Source organism: Leptidea sinapis, chromosome Z (genome assembly GCF_905404315.1).
Source record: "Leptidea sinapis chromosome Z, ilLepSina1.1, whole genome shotgun sequence".
NCBI lineage: Eukaryota > Metazoa > Arthropoda > Insecta > Lepidoptera > Pieridae > Leptidea > Leptidea sinapis.
Genome location: NC_066312.1, coordinates 17,129,153 through 17,144,697, shown reverse-complemented (window position 1 = coordinate 17,144,697; position 15,545 = coordinate 17,129,153). Strand labels below are relative to the sequence as shown.

The window sequence follows — 15,545 nt, the reverse complement described above, 5'->3', positions numbered from 1 at the left end:
GATCGTCTTTAGGGAAGGCCTTTAGATTGATGTTCAACACTATAAATAAATGCTAATAATACAATATAACATTTTATTGTTGTTTTGTAGATTACACTAAAAACCTTTGACTAACTGGAACATGAGGTGATGTGACAAGCCTGAAAGAATTTCGTATTAAGAACAAATTCAAATTTCAAATGTTTACACAAATAGCAAAGCAAAAGTGGGTAAGGAAATAAAATTGGAAAGAGGTGTACGGCAGGGGGATCCTATTTGATCCAAACTATTTACGGCGGTCCTAGAGGGAATTTTCCGCAAGCTGGATTGGGACACCTGTCTGTGTCTACCTGTCACATTTAAAATTTTGCTGATGACTTTGTAATCTTTTCGATATCAAGCAAAGAATTGCAACAAATGCTATGTGACAGAGCTAGCAGCAACGCAGGTTTGGCAATGATCATGCTTAAAACAAAACTGACTAATGCCGTGACTAATGGAAACAAAGAATCTTTTTGAGTAAAAACAACCCCATCAGAATATGTGAATGAATACCTCTATCTCGGTCAAGTTATCTCGTCAAATAACAAGAAAAACAACCGACTTCAAAAACACTATTCCAAAATAATAGATTTAATGTGTACTATACAGTATAAAAATAATTGCGTATTTTTATACAATCTAATCAATTAATCTAATTCTAGTTACGATTATTGTTATTTTGGAATCGGTGTCCTTACGCCGCGAGCCGCTCACGTCTCCTCACAACTCAAGCACATCTCACCTATAACTATGTGTTGTTACAAACCAATCTTGGATGACACCGACTCCAAAAATTACAAAAATCGTAACTAGAATTAGATTTATTAATGCTATTCCTACATCCGGATGATCTTAAATGATAAAGAATTATCAAAATCGGTTCACCCAGTCGAAAGTTTTGAGGTAACAAACGTAAAAAAAAACATACCGACGAATTGAGAACCTTCTCCTTTCTTGAAGTCGGTTAAAAAGGAGTGAAGACTTCAGCCAAAGTGTGTCAATTCACTGTGTCAGATCGTATTACGTAACCTCTTAGCATATGCAAGTTGCTACTTGCAATCTTCCGGACATTATAAGAGCGGATCATCTAGCCCAGATCTGAAACCCTTGGACTACAAACAGAAGTCAGTTTTAGAAATAATGATCTGCTCTAAACGACTTGAAATCTACAGAACAGACAGTGATTAAATATTTCATGGAAATAGTGCCTACACAACAAACAGTGATGACATAATATTTCATGGCCTCTAAATTACTAAATACTTCAGTGCCTAAATCCATACATAAGTGCTCATATTAAAGGCATGAATTAGGCCCAAAGATAGTCATTTCGAATTTATAGTTTTTTTTTGTTTACCTTTTGAAACAAAGTTTTATGATGATATATAATATATTATGCCAAAAAATAATGCATTTGTATTCTAAACAGTATAGCAAGAGTAAGTAGTTACGTACTTAAAATAAACTTACATTCACATCAACACTTGCACATACCGAAATTCATAGTACCTAAGTATAAATGAGTTTATTTTTAATAAGTATTCATGTTCAATAACCACTTTGCTAAGACGTTGTCAAATCGTTTGCTAACAAAAAGGAATTTTGTATTACGACAACGAATTATTTTTTATATTGACAGAGTGCCCCTCAGGCTCAGCTGATGACTAAAATTTGTTGAGTACCTAATGCAATTGTATACAAACATCTAAATATCTACGAATTTCTTTTAAGGCGTAGAGTAAGCAGAAAACACGCAAACATGATGTTTTTAGACAAGTTTTGTGGTGAAAGTATAGCATTTCGAGCTATGAACACTACTTAATCCTGTTACACATATCCTTAAGTCTTATTTGTAGGTGGCTAATGCTTGCTGTTGGTTATAGTTAACACTGCCGAGCCTTTTTGAACTACAACTTTTCTTTGAAGTTAAACAAGTTTTTTGGCATGGCGTGACGCTTTTTTTTGGTACTTCTCTCAGAAAAGTTATTCTTATAGCTTGTACTATTTTGTGTAGGTTCATTTGTTCAGATTAGTAGTGAATAACGAGGATTGTAAGCATATAAACTGTTTTCCACGCAAGAATTTTGAAAATATTGGCTTTGTTACGATGATGATGGCAGATGATATTATTGATGGCGGGCCGGCAGCCGTGAACTCATATCGCTCAAGGTCGCTGGCATTTAGTGTCGCCTTAAATAGATTGTTTATGTTCGATGTACATGTTTTTTAAACATGAAATAATAACAATTATACATTTATTACCTACCTTGGTACCTATAATTTCTCAAACTATATAATACCTATAGCCGGCTATGCTATTTATACCTACTTTGTATATTATATAGCATTTCCTTCCTGTAAGTTTGTAATTAAAATTAATTTATGACAGATAACAATATAACATGCTGTATATCACGCTTACACATAATGCAGTTCCTACCTATTCATAGTAACGTCACTCTATAATTTAAATATAATTTATATTATATAAACGATTTTTGAATGTTAATTGATGTATGTTCCTGCTTGAAGATTCATAATTATGTATTATCTCTGTCGTCTGCATGAATAAAACGGGGTGTTTGATAATATGAGAAGTAGAAGCATATAAGGCATTACGTGCATTTATCACTTCATCTAAACAGGTACTTAGGGGCTTAATATACTATCCCATTTCAAGGGACCCTACATCGGGATGATCTAAAAAGATAATGGGTCTAATCGCCCTCACAATCGAGCACTTATAAGCAAGCGGCTCGCCCTGCTAGCGGTTGAGTAATGTTCATCAATTTTAGTCGACCAGCTCCTTTGATTTCAGAGCACTGGGTATTGGTCTATTGGAAAAGCTATTTTCTTTTTAGGTATTTTTCAAATGAGATTCACCCTCCCATGTTTTACTGCGACTGCTACATTTTCTAAATTTCCTCCTTCGTTACTCTCAAGCTAGACTTGAGTGAAATGAACAATAATCGGCGCCATAGCCAAGGCCAATCCGTTAAAAATATTGGATCTTGAATATCGTGTAGTGTCTGAGAGCCTTAAGTGGGTATGTAGGTTCCTATTCACTGAGTGTTGACCATCACTCTCAATTTAGTTATTTATCTAGATTTAGGCTTGGACACAAATGTATTTTGCTGCATATCAGAGCAACTCTAACACAATTTCTTACGTTAAAAAGTTAAAGTAATGGAAATATTATTAACACAATACATGACTGTACTATAGTTAAAATGCAGATTACTTTAGAATTGTTGTATCTAACATATATTTTTGTCAGTAATGTGAATGGTGATTATAATAACAGTGTCAGAATATATAATGGTAAGATTTAAAAAAAAATGTGTATGTATTTATGTATCACGTACCTACTTATGTACGCACGCATAAGTTACACTTCTGCGTAACAAAACAAAAATCCTCAAAAAAATTATCCCTCATACTATTTTACGTTTGTAGAAAGAAGAATATTGTATGTAATAAAGAAGGTATTGAATACAACCAATGCAAATATTATTATACCGCATAATTTAGTTACATAACTTTTATTTACTTAAATATCATTAAATTATATTTATACAATTAGAAAGAAATGATTTGTTTTTACAACTTGTACATTTTATATTATTCTTGTCCATTGGTTGTGGTTCAGTAGACGTAATATAATATGAGTTACAAGACACTTATGGTAACTGAAGTATGTAGTTATGATACAAATGATCTAGTTGACCATCTAACGTCAGGGTGTCGAATTTAGGTGTTGGTGTGCTCGCGCATCGTTAAAATTTACACTGATAATTTCCTCTGACGCGTCAAACGTCTGAACTATAAATGTAAATAAAACCCGATTAAATTAGGATAACATTATCCACTCAGGTGTAGTATAGATATAGTGATTTTATAACGGTTCATAAATTTATAATAGCGCAATACCCCTCATGTATGATATCTATTCAATGATGAAAAATGATTGTTCTATGTCCGTATGGATTGCATAGTTAGCTGACCTAGAACAGACTTCCGTGCACGGTTATTTTTCAATCAATCGTGTGGTTCAGTACATAGCGTTGCATAAATATATAATATTATCTTTAGAAACTAGACTATTGCTACCAAAGTACTACCATTGAAATCTGTAGTCTCTATTTTCAATTCTTTATTGTAAACATTTGTGACAATTTTTAGTCTTGTATACCTTCTAAATTTCTGGATGTGTCCTTCAATAATTAATCAAGAAAGGCTTACACAATTTTGATTAAAATCAGAATATACTAGTAGCATGTAGTTTACCAAGTAAGTCATTTATATCTTATGATGAAATTTATGCATTGGTACAGCCTATCGAAAAAAATCGATACAATCACACTTTGTGGGACTGTGTATATTATATCGTGAGTTGTAGTTAAATGGAATGAAAAAATCATTTTAATTTTACACTTATAATTAATATATTTTCGTTTAATATGTGCAAGATACCTAATCACTTAACGCACTTATCACATACACAAACAATAACAAACTAAGTAGGATCGAATTCATCTTAATACCCAAGCCAAAATCATTGTATTGTTTTCATATGTATATTAAGACAGTTAGCAACAAAATAGCCCACAAAGATCGTACAGTTTTATTGAGGTATCTACCTAATCATTAAAGGTACTAATATCTACATGGTAAACCAACCTCTTTGGTTGGTACGATATTTCGATGGTTCAATAAAATAAAAACAGCTTGTGTGTTTGTACTTGGTTTTGTTTGTGTGTCTGTCCAATTATCATATTATTAGTCTTAACAAAATCTAGAAGAGTAAGTACTACTGGATAAGTAAAAATTAAATAGTAGTAAAGATTTACGAATTTATTTTGCCATCAAGCTCTGTAAAAAACCAAATGAAGGAGAGTACTCGGTACTCGATTCATGTTTAATTATTTAATAAAATTAGTTACAGTTTAATTTTTGAACGCATTTCCCATATAATAAATGAAGAGTAGATACATCAACGTTGAGTAGGTACTCGACTGAGTTGAGCGCAAGCACCGATAGGTCAGTGTGTCCGCCTTCCCGCTTTCTACTTTAGCGCCCCGTGATTAGCGTCTTATGCATGTTGCATAATTAATTAATTTACTTTTAGTTATGTTTACTTAATGTAGTCCATTAATATCCGATCCTTGAGTCTCACCTATCATGCTGTATAAACTTAAACGTTTTCTAACCACTATGATTCTGTACTGGTAAAAGTTTAATCTATTATTTCGCAGTTTAATAATGTATAATATAATACTTATCTGTACCCATTACCCCTACATTAGGTACTATTATCGTAAAACTCACCGTTTCAGAAGATTTTAAATGCCTAGTTCCTGAGCTAACCATTGATGACCAAGATATGGATATGGAGCAATTTCTTGAGAATTTCGCGAAAGTAAAAGAGGTAAGTGGAATAAATTTTATTATGTGTCAATTTTTTAACTATTTCTATTGTAGACTTACGTGTTAGTAAGAATTCCATAGATTCAACGTGCAGTTATCGGGATAATCGTTCAGCAGAGCAAGCCTCTCTAGCACTAACTTTCACGATTCGAGTTGCTCTCCATACATTACAGTTGTGTAAATACCAAATAAAAGTTCTACTAATATGTTATGTGTCCTTCTAGATTAAATTTCCCATTTCATACGGACCAGTTACTGAGAAATACATTTGCAAGCTGAAGTGCGTTGATGGCTACTGGGTTGGCCCCTTATGTTCCAGTTCGACTGGTGAGTAAATAGAATGTGAGGCAAATATTATAATGAACCATGTGTTCAAATCATACTGTTATATATATCACCTTACCAAGAAACATAAATTAAAATCTTTTTCATTGGGTATTTCGCCTGAATACATCTAAGATTCATTGAATAAGTTTGTGTCTGGGTGAAGTAGGTCTACTCACTGTAGGTATGTTCAACAGTTTGAACCTAAACAGTGGAAAAAATTAAAGGGGAATCACTAAGAACGTGAAAATTCGCTAAAACACGTTTTTCGCTAAAACTGATGGGGCCATTTTCCAGATACATGAAATGTATGTAGGTACATATTACAAGAATTGCTTGTAAAATGGTATAAAATAAAATACCTTGTCCACCATCTACTTTGCGTAGCTTTGCTAAATGCCTAAGTCATTTTGTTATTAAAAGTTTTACATGAAAAACACTGTTGTAACTGTGCAAACATATTCGCGAAGTCTGTTAACTCCATCTTTATATGTAGGCCATAGGTGAAGTAGGATTCATGGCAGTAAGCCCTAGTCTAACCAATTCCAAAAAAATATGACAGTTTGGATCTACTACATCTTACTACAGGCCTTTTGCCCTGCTCTCCTAAATTATGTAAAGTAGGTACATATAATATATATAATGTAGGTACGTCTGGTATACCTAATACACAGATCGGTGGCAACTGTCGAAAGCTTGGGAGAAGGCTTGGCAGTTAGTCTGGATATACCGCAGGCATTCTATCCATTATTTGAGCTTACCGAGGGCTTATGCAAGTGGATTACCAGCTTCCTCACTGGGACATTGGTGGAAATCAAAGCCTGTGAACGCTAGACTCCCAAGGCTGAGTATTACCCATAAACTTGTAACTTTTCTTCTGCATATAGATTATCTGGGTGGCATTACTGAAGAAACATCTTCATACTCCATACACCAGTATACACGGGCTATGCACGTCTCTCTCAGAAAATCTTCGAACAGTGCTAGAAAAAACTATCAAGTCCTCTCTTGAGAAAATTCTGAAAATATATAAAATATTCTGGAATAAAATGAACCTTTTCAATTAAGATTCCCAGAAGACTCAAGTTTGCGTGCTATCTTCTTAGAAAACCCCATTTCTCGAAAATAATCCTCCTAATCCCATGCCTTACCAGAATACTGGGTTTCGAACTCTCAAGATTGCCAAATCCTTAATCATCTGAAAGGTAAAGCTATTATTCGAAGTCGAAAAGTAGTTTAAATAGAGCAAGGCATGACTTGAAGCCAGCCCACGTCCTTACATTTTACAAAGCGCAGGTCCGGGAACATTAAGCGCTCATCTCTAGTCTGGTGCAACTCATCAGCTTTAACTATGAGCTTTAACCATACATGACTGTGGAATATAGAGCTCCTCAAATTGTGGGTGATCCAGCGCGCTCTGGGAATAGTTTGATTATTTGGCGTTGCGTAGAGACGTCACTTCATTGTGTGTCTTCTAGGGCATTAATTACGGGAAGTATTTTGAAGAGCTGTTTGAATCCTTCTGCCAAATTCCACCTTATTAGCTGGATATGTGATGAGCCTGCACGGTGCGTTGTGCGTATTTATTACTTTACGTCATGGGTACCTTAAAAAACAGCTCGTTCACCTTCCTTAACTACAACGTTCCTAAGATTCCTTTGGTATTGCTGAAGAATGTAGACGGCAGCATTTAACAGTGGATGACCATTACACTCGTTGGTCTTCCAGCTGTGATATCCATGATTTTTAAAATCCATAAAAAATCATGGCTCTCACAGCAGTTCATAAAAATAATATAATTTGAAAAAAGTTGCACACAACACATATTTCCTATTAAGATGCAGTTTTGTTAGAAGGTTTTTTTTATGAAAATTAGGGACGAGACGAGCAGGACGTTCAGTTGATGGTTAGTGATATGCCATGCCCAGAACAATGCAGTGTCGCTCAGGATTCTTGAATAACCCAAAATTTCTGAGCGGCACTACAATTGCGCTCGTCACCTTGGAACATAAGATGTTACGTCTCATTTGCCTAGTAATTTCACTAGCTACAGCACAAGACTGAAATACAGTAATGCTTACACATTACTACTTCACGGCAGAAATAGGCGCCAATGTTGTACCCATAATCTAGGCGGCATCCTGTGCAAAGCAGCCTCCCACTGGTACCTAATTTTATCGATACCTTAAAATTGTGTATTTAAGAGCGCTCTTGTTTGAGAGATTTGATCTCAATTATTGACTTAATTCTATAATCATCACGAAACTTGAGCCTTGTTATAATTATTACAGATAATACAAATAATGAAATATCGCGAGTACCTGTATAATTACATAACTGATCTCATAGTTTGCCGTGTACGGTGTGGTGTAATCGATCTTCGTCTTTGATTTCAGATGGAAGATTCAAAACTCTGCTTAAAGAATGTGTTTACAAACACGAGTATCCTCTATTAACAGTCTACTTTAGAAATTCTTCAATTCAGGCAAGTTAGTCCATAATATACAGTGGCAGATCTATGTGATCTATATGAGTGCTTAGAGTGTCCAGGGCCCCGTGAATTTTACCAGACAAATGGACTTACAGATTTACTAAAAAACCTTTCAGCAAAATTTCAGCCAGCAGTCAGAACAAGTAATAATATGTATTGAATATTCGTTTTGACCCATGATTCAGGTGTATTTACAATATGTACCTACGTAAGATTCCCTAACCAATTTTGATTTGTCATATGTACGTTAGCTAGTTACTCAAAATATAAGGAGCTAATGCCAAGCGTGGATGACTGTTTACGACTTGTCAGTCAAAATCAGTTACAGTAACAGCAGATTCGCTTACCTTTTCTGTATTGGTCTATGGTCTGAATCCGTTAGAGATGTTCTTCTCTCTGGCACTATGTTAGTATGAAATATTAAGAATATTTTACCACAAAATTGTATTCTGATTTTAGAATGATACTAACTTTCCTCACAATACGACCATATCAGCAAGATGCAAGTATTTTGGCATGTACAAACTGAAAGGAGACAGTGAGATTCGATGTGAAAATGGCGCATGGCTATCGAAATTTCCTGAATGTGTGCCGACGACTGTTATCACAAATTTTACTGGTAATTGCAAAAATCATTTAAAATAGAAATTTAGCGATACTTTTAATGATGCACGCAGACCACTGACGATTACGTGGACTGACTCTCTCAAGAAGTAAAGAAGAATAAAAAGAGAGAAATTGTATGAATAATAAAACATAATGAAATGAAAGGATCCAAAGCCTAGGAATTAAAATGTACAGTTTGTGGAAACGACCGTACGGGTCAGCTGAACCTAGCAACCCCGCGGGAAATTCAGTAGCGTTGCCGGCTTTTTTAGTGGATGTACGGAATTTTTTTCCAAGATACCCAATACCAATGTCGTATTGTGGATATGTTCCAAATTTAATTTCAAATAACTTTTATATTTATAAAGTTTGGAAGGAGCTGTCGCACATTATTCAGTCTAATAATTTAAGGATCATGAAAAAACTTAAATATTGAAAAACAAAATATTTATAGTTTCCAAGCTTTACTCGTGCAGCCAATTGGTAATTCTGATAATAAGCCCTTTTGACCAAAACTCAAACAATAATTTAACATAAAATAGGGCTTGCACTGCTTGCATACTTCTCGTAGCTAGAAAATAGACGATACCATTGCGTCTATTATTATTACTTTAACTAATTGCTATGAAAAGAATAGATTTTTAATTTATTTATTTATAGGAGATGCTCCCCCAACCATCCGCTACGAAGTCTTAGATGGGTCAGCCATCGTCGAACCGAACGGTGAATTGCTTGTTTTCCCAGATAGCCATATTAGAATCGACTGCATGGCCCTCAGGTCTAAGGGTGACCTTGAGTGGACGTGGACGCAAAGTATGGCAAATTATAAAACTGGTGGGTATACTTTTAGCATTTGTTGGTGAATCTTGAAATTTGTAGGCTTGCTTAATGGCTACCACTGCTGTTGTTTTGGATATTATAACTTCTAGTAATAGGGAAATTGCATGATTTTTTATGACTTAAGGTAATAACTTACATCTTTACCTAAAACACAGAAAAAAGTATAAATTGGCTTGAAAATATTCAATTTATTATTAAAAGTGAAATTTAAAGCATTGAATAAAGAGTCGATTAAACGGCACCATATATTACACGTCTTAAGACATATCCCGTGTTTTTTTATTCTAAAGCGTTTTAGTTACTCACATTTGTTAAAGATATCATTCAAGAAGCTAAAAAATCTTCATATAAGTGTTCTATGGTTTTAAAGTGCAAAAACACTATTAGATATTCACCAGATAAAGTGTTTTTGCTTTTTCGAGGTAATGTATCTTCATTACCGTGTTTATATTAATTTGATCTGAAACAAAGAAGTAGAAGAAAGAAAGCTTCCAAAGAAGCTTCCCTAGTGGTCGGAAGTCGACGCATGTCTAATGATGAACGTCGTAAAGGTTCCTAAAGCAAAAATGTCTTTAATAATTAATTTTATGGAAATGACATTATCGCAATTGATGCAGTTTATATTATCAAAGGAATCAAGTCCTTGCTGAGTACCTTGCGCCCGTACTTCTTATTAATCTGACTAAACATAAGTGATTCAAACATTGAATAATAAAAGCATAAAAAATTGGAAAATCCAAAAGTGCACGCTTCGAACGCTCATGCTATTTTTTTTTAAAGTAAAATTTCGAATAAAATCGAATCACCTGCGTATAAAAAAAAGAGAAATCCTACAGTAGTGATTTTCGAAAGTGATTTTAAAATTCTCTGCTTAATTCTGACAATTATGAAAAAAAAAAATGAGTCGTTTCGTCAAGTCGTTCTCGAGATATCCATACCACGCCGTTTTTTTGAACCACAGACTAATGGGCGTCCACGACATTTTTTTTAATGAACTATTTTTTATATTAATACATTTTCGGCAACTTAAAAAAAGTATCAGGATTATTCATTAGTGTCTCAGCTTTATATTGATTTGCTTTTTATAATTTAAAAATATGCGTTTAAAGAGTGGAAATCGTGTGACCTTGACAGGTCGGTTATAAAGCACAACCTCGCCGTTTCGCGTTGCAGGCGTGCAATATGGTAATTGAAGCCACCTTTTAAATACAAACACATTTAAAGTATATGTTTTAACTAATTTAATAATAAAAAGCTATTATCTGAGATAACAGGTGTTTAGCGGAATTTCCTAACTCATATTTATTTATTATTTATATTAAAATTATTTTCAGGTTGGCTGGATGACTATAGTAACACATTTCGTATCAATCTACCAAAACTTGGTGTTCGTTTTGCTGAAACCTTCACCTGTTCAACACCAGATGGAACGACCAATAAGATCGTAGTTAGAGTTGTTAGTGAGTTTATTGTGTTGTGCATGTATTTTTTTGTTTGCTTTGGATGAGTGAAAATACTTTAAGATGGAAACGGGGAAACGGGAGCAATAATTATCAGCCCCCTCCCTCTAATGTAACTTTTTTTTATTCTTAAACTATCGATTGTTGAAATTAAATTGTCGATGTCGATTACCATTACCCTTCTGGAACCCTCTCTCTCTCCTACTATTGAAGTAAAAATATAGAAGAAAAAAACAAAAACTTTTTTCATTAAACCCACACGTATGGTTTTTTTTCTAAACTGAATAGTATAACACTTCAATAGTGGTAAAGAGTTTCCCTCCCACCCCTGTAACTTCTAAAATAAGAGGATGATAAAACTAAAAAAATATATGATGTATATTACCATGCAAACTTTCACCGAAAATAGGTTCGAACGAGATCGTGTAAGTAGATTTTTTTTAATACGTCATAAAAAACTTAATTTATTAAAAATTCACTATTATTAAAACATCGATCAAAGTTACAACGAACTACAAGAACTTTTATATTATGTTACTTGCTGCTACGGAACCCTTCATGGGCGAGTCCGACTCGCACTTGGCCGCTTTTATTCATACTTTAACTCGGAACTTTTAATTTGATTTCAGATGTAAATTGTGAAATAATTAGCATGCCTGCTCCATATGTTCGACAATATACAACGGGCAATCGTCTCGGAGAGAGCACACACTTTAGCTGTGAACCAGGGTACCATATGAGTGGAGCCTCAATACTCTATTGCATGGGTGATGGTAAGATTAACTTAACATCAGTTAAATTTGTTAAGAGGCTGAAGGATATATATACTTAGATCATCCTGTAAATTGCTGGAGCCTTTCTAATAATGCCACATATTATGTTTATAAGACATTTTCCTTGAATGGCCTTTTGAAACACATTCACCGACTCTTCGGGGCTTGTACATTGTACTTCGTAGCTAATCTTTAATTTTCGGAATAAAATCACACCATGCAAGGCCCGGACTGAATGTTTAATGTGTTATCAGTTCTATCTTTAAGGTCCTCAAAAACTCATTAATAAAAACTCGTTATCATTTATATATATTACGATTGGGGAATGTGAAGTGGTCGTGATGGAATACCTTTTCAAAAACTCTGGGTAAGCACGCATTTAGATACTAATTTGCAGTATGAAAGATGAGGACAAATAAACACACATTCGGGTCACCAGTTACAAAGAACAGCGGCCAATGAAGGCCAGCAAATGAGCTCCCTTCTCTTCTTTCTCTTGCCTCGCTATACTGATTCACTTTCCTTCGTCTCTTCTTTCATTTGCCTGGCTACACACATTCTCTTTCCTTCGTTAGCTTTCTTAGATCGTTCGTTGTTAGGTAATTCCTAAACAATCAAGTGAAGCGTAAAATAAAAGCTTTCAAATTTAAAAGACGAAGGCACGAAGGATGTCGCTTGCTAAAAATGTGAAGTATGAGTGAGAGTGCGTACGTTGTCACTGGCTGAGGAGGCGAAATAGTGTGTCACTGACTGAGGGGGTGAAGTAGGCTTTAGTAATACCTACACGACTCTACCTTCATATTATTTTCACTCACCGCTTCAGATCTTATTTTGATAAATGTCTGTTGCTTCAGGTCATTGGTCGAGCCCTCCACCAATCTGCGAAGAGACATTTTGCCCATTTTTTACCTCCCTTAATCCTCAGCTGAGTATTATAGAACATAATTCATCATTTGGTGGTAGAGCAGTTTTCACCTGTGCTTGGGGCTATCGGCTTGTTGGTGCACCAGGGTTAGAGTGTGAACAAGATGGTCAATGGTCAGGAGAAATGCCACAGTGCATACGTAAGTAGACAGGAACTTTTACCAGTAGGAGAATTCTTTTTACTTCTTTTTTTTTCTATTCTGTCGTCAAGCCGTAATACTTACAAAGCATAATTGTGTTTCGGCTTGAAGGCGCCGTAGCTTGTGAAATTACTGTGCTAAAGATATTAAACCGAAAGAATTAACATTATTTATAGCGCAATTGTGATGTCAAATCCACAGGTTAGTCTCTCCTTCTGCCTCTTCTTCTCACTACTTCTTCTGTTGTAGAGATAACAGTTATTGTGGATATTATTATTATATTTACACTAAATTCATTTTTTCAGCAATCTATTGCCCTGATCCCATATTACCTGAGCATGGACAACTGGTGACAAAAACAATATCGAAAGATGGCAAGTTTCCTGTGGGCGATCTTTTAATATACGCGTGCAATGAAGGCTATGAAGTGATGGGTGAATTGTCAATTGTATGCACGGAGAACGGTTTCTGGTCTCATCCTCCGCCATTTTGTTTGCCACCTACAGAAATCAAGCGGCTGAATACTATATACCTAGAGAATACCACTTTAGTAAACTTAGATTCTGTTTACTAATTTTTATTGATTTTTGAAAAAGCTGAAATATATTAAGATGAATAAAACTAGATGTTTTTTTTTTCAACGTGATTAATAACCACTGAATAATTTTTAGCAGAGGGACAGTTTTCATTAGCCATACTCGGGGCACGCACTGATTAACTGATTGAAGTATATTATTTTAATTTGTGACCTAAGAAAATTAGAACTTTTCAAATTATTAAATTATACCTACATACATTCAAATTGGAAGCAAGATAATATAGAACTCACCACATGTAAATGAATATTACGTAGCTACATAACATTTCTAAGCAAAGTTTAAACTGCATATTGAATATTTTTTTTAATAATACTTTCTGTGTGTTCTACATACAATAACGAATCCAAAAAAGGCACTTTATAGGATTTTGTCTGTTTATCCGGGCAAAATGCAAAAAAAAAACTATTGGATGAATTGAAGATTTGTATGAATAACAACATAAGGTTGGGTCAACATAATATAAGCTGTTATTACGTAATCATGCTAGCTGCAGGTCTACTTAGTATTTTTGCTGCTTACAGCGCAACGCGAACGATGTCGTGGGCAGTAGCCAAGGTAGGCGAATCCATGTGTGATGTACTAAAATGTTGAAATTATATATTTACCATAAATTATTTCACATATTGATATTATAGGTAAGGTATACACTGATAAATGCTTTTATTTATTTGCATTTTACAGTAGATGGGTTATGTTAATAGGGTGTATGCATTAACATAAATTTAGTTCAAATATTATTTTTTTAATGTTTATTTTTATTGATTTTATTTTAAATAGTTTTTTGTTATTAATTTTTTGCTGAATAATAAATATTGAATAAGTACGCGCGAAATATAAATAATATTGGTTGAAGCGCAGTCTGACGTCAAAGTCTAGATAAACACAATCACGGTTCCTAGATATTACTTTCGGTGGTTAGCGATATATTAAATGTTATGTTGATGTTACTAAAATGATTTCTATTATTTACAATGACTGAAAGTGAATTTGTTAAAGCGCCATCAGATAATCTTCCAAAAATAGACGCTATGATGTTATTTGATGACGCGTTTTTTGCGCTGCTGAAACCAGAATTTTATTTGTGCTGATTAAAAGAGTGGAAACTAAAAGATAATTATGTGAAATTCAAAGTCAAATTTTCTGACATCAATTTGTAAAACTAAACATAATCTATAAATGCAGAAAATAGAATTTAACTGTAATTACTATATCCAATGTTATAATATGATAATCATATCAATGTTAAGGTTCTGTTTTAAGGTTACATTTTAAAGAAAAAAACATTTAATTATAAACTAAATAAATAATAACTAAGTAACTATATCCATTAAACTCACTTCAAAATTGGTACCTTGTATAATATACTACAACAATATAAGCAAGTTTTAGGAGATACTTTATCTCTTCTCATTGATTTTTTTATGGAAGAGAGGATAAAAGAGCGTACGGGTCACCTGATGTTAAGTGATCACTCCCGCCCAAATTCTCATGCAACTTGTACCTACACATTTTTTTTTAAGTGATTTCATCCTGGAAACATCGCACAAGAAAGCTGATTCAACAGCTTCGTCGTACTTGGAAGAAAGTTCCTTGAAAGCCATACTGTAGGGGAACCACACATATCCAGAAAAAATACTTTTTCCAGTGCATTTTTGAAGTAGTTTTACACATACACATAGGCACCAAACAATACATATAAATAAGTTTTAGCTTTGGTCAATAATTTTATAAATCACAAAATTTATAAAAATTTATAGATATGTCACATCTACGTTATTCATCTGTTTTAGGCACTGACCTATAAAGAACAACCACTGGACAGTAGACTGTCCATAATATGTTTGACACCAAAGGAGATTGAAACGCTTCCATACATTCCTGGGCCCAAGTGATAACAAGATGAAAGTAGCACCATTTAAAAGATAACATTTAAATAATCC

At 34.1% G+C, this 15,545-nt stretch overlaps 1 protein-coding gene across 4 annotated transcripts; it reads left to right on the top strand.

Annotated features, from left to right (window-relative positions):
• Positions 1 to 3,135: 3,135 nt before the first annotated feature.
• LOC126978850 (locomotion-related protein Hikaru genki) lies at positions 3,136 to 13,621 on the top strand. 4 transcript variants are annotated; one of them, XM_050827959.1, is made up of 10 exons: positions 3,136 to 3,342; positions 5,361 to 5,449; positions 5,673 to 5,775; positions 8,169 to 8,257; positions 8,723 to 8,882; positions 9,530 to 9,703; positions 11,044 to 11,169; positions 11,799 to 11,942; positions 12,797 to 13,006; positions 13,312 to 13,621. In XM_050827959.1, exons 1-10 carry the CDS (start codon positions 3,252 to 3,254, stop codon positions 13,578 to 13,580), a joined length of 1,455 nt encoding a protein of 484 aa, XP_050683916.1. In that variant the 5' UTR covers positions 3,136 to 3,251; the 3' UTR covers positions 13,581 to 13,621. The 4 variants fall into 4 exon arrangements, with proteins under 4 accessions (XP_050683916.1, XP_050683915.1, XP_050683917.1 ...); XM_050827958.1 differs by having other exon boundaries at positions 5,358 to 5,449; XM_050827960.1 differs by having other exon boundaries at positions 5,328 to 5,449; positions 9,530 to 9,592.
• Positions 13,622 to 15,545: the final 1,924 nt, after the last annotated feature.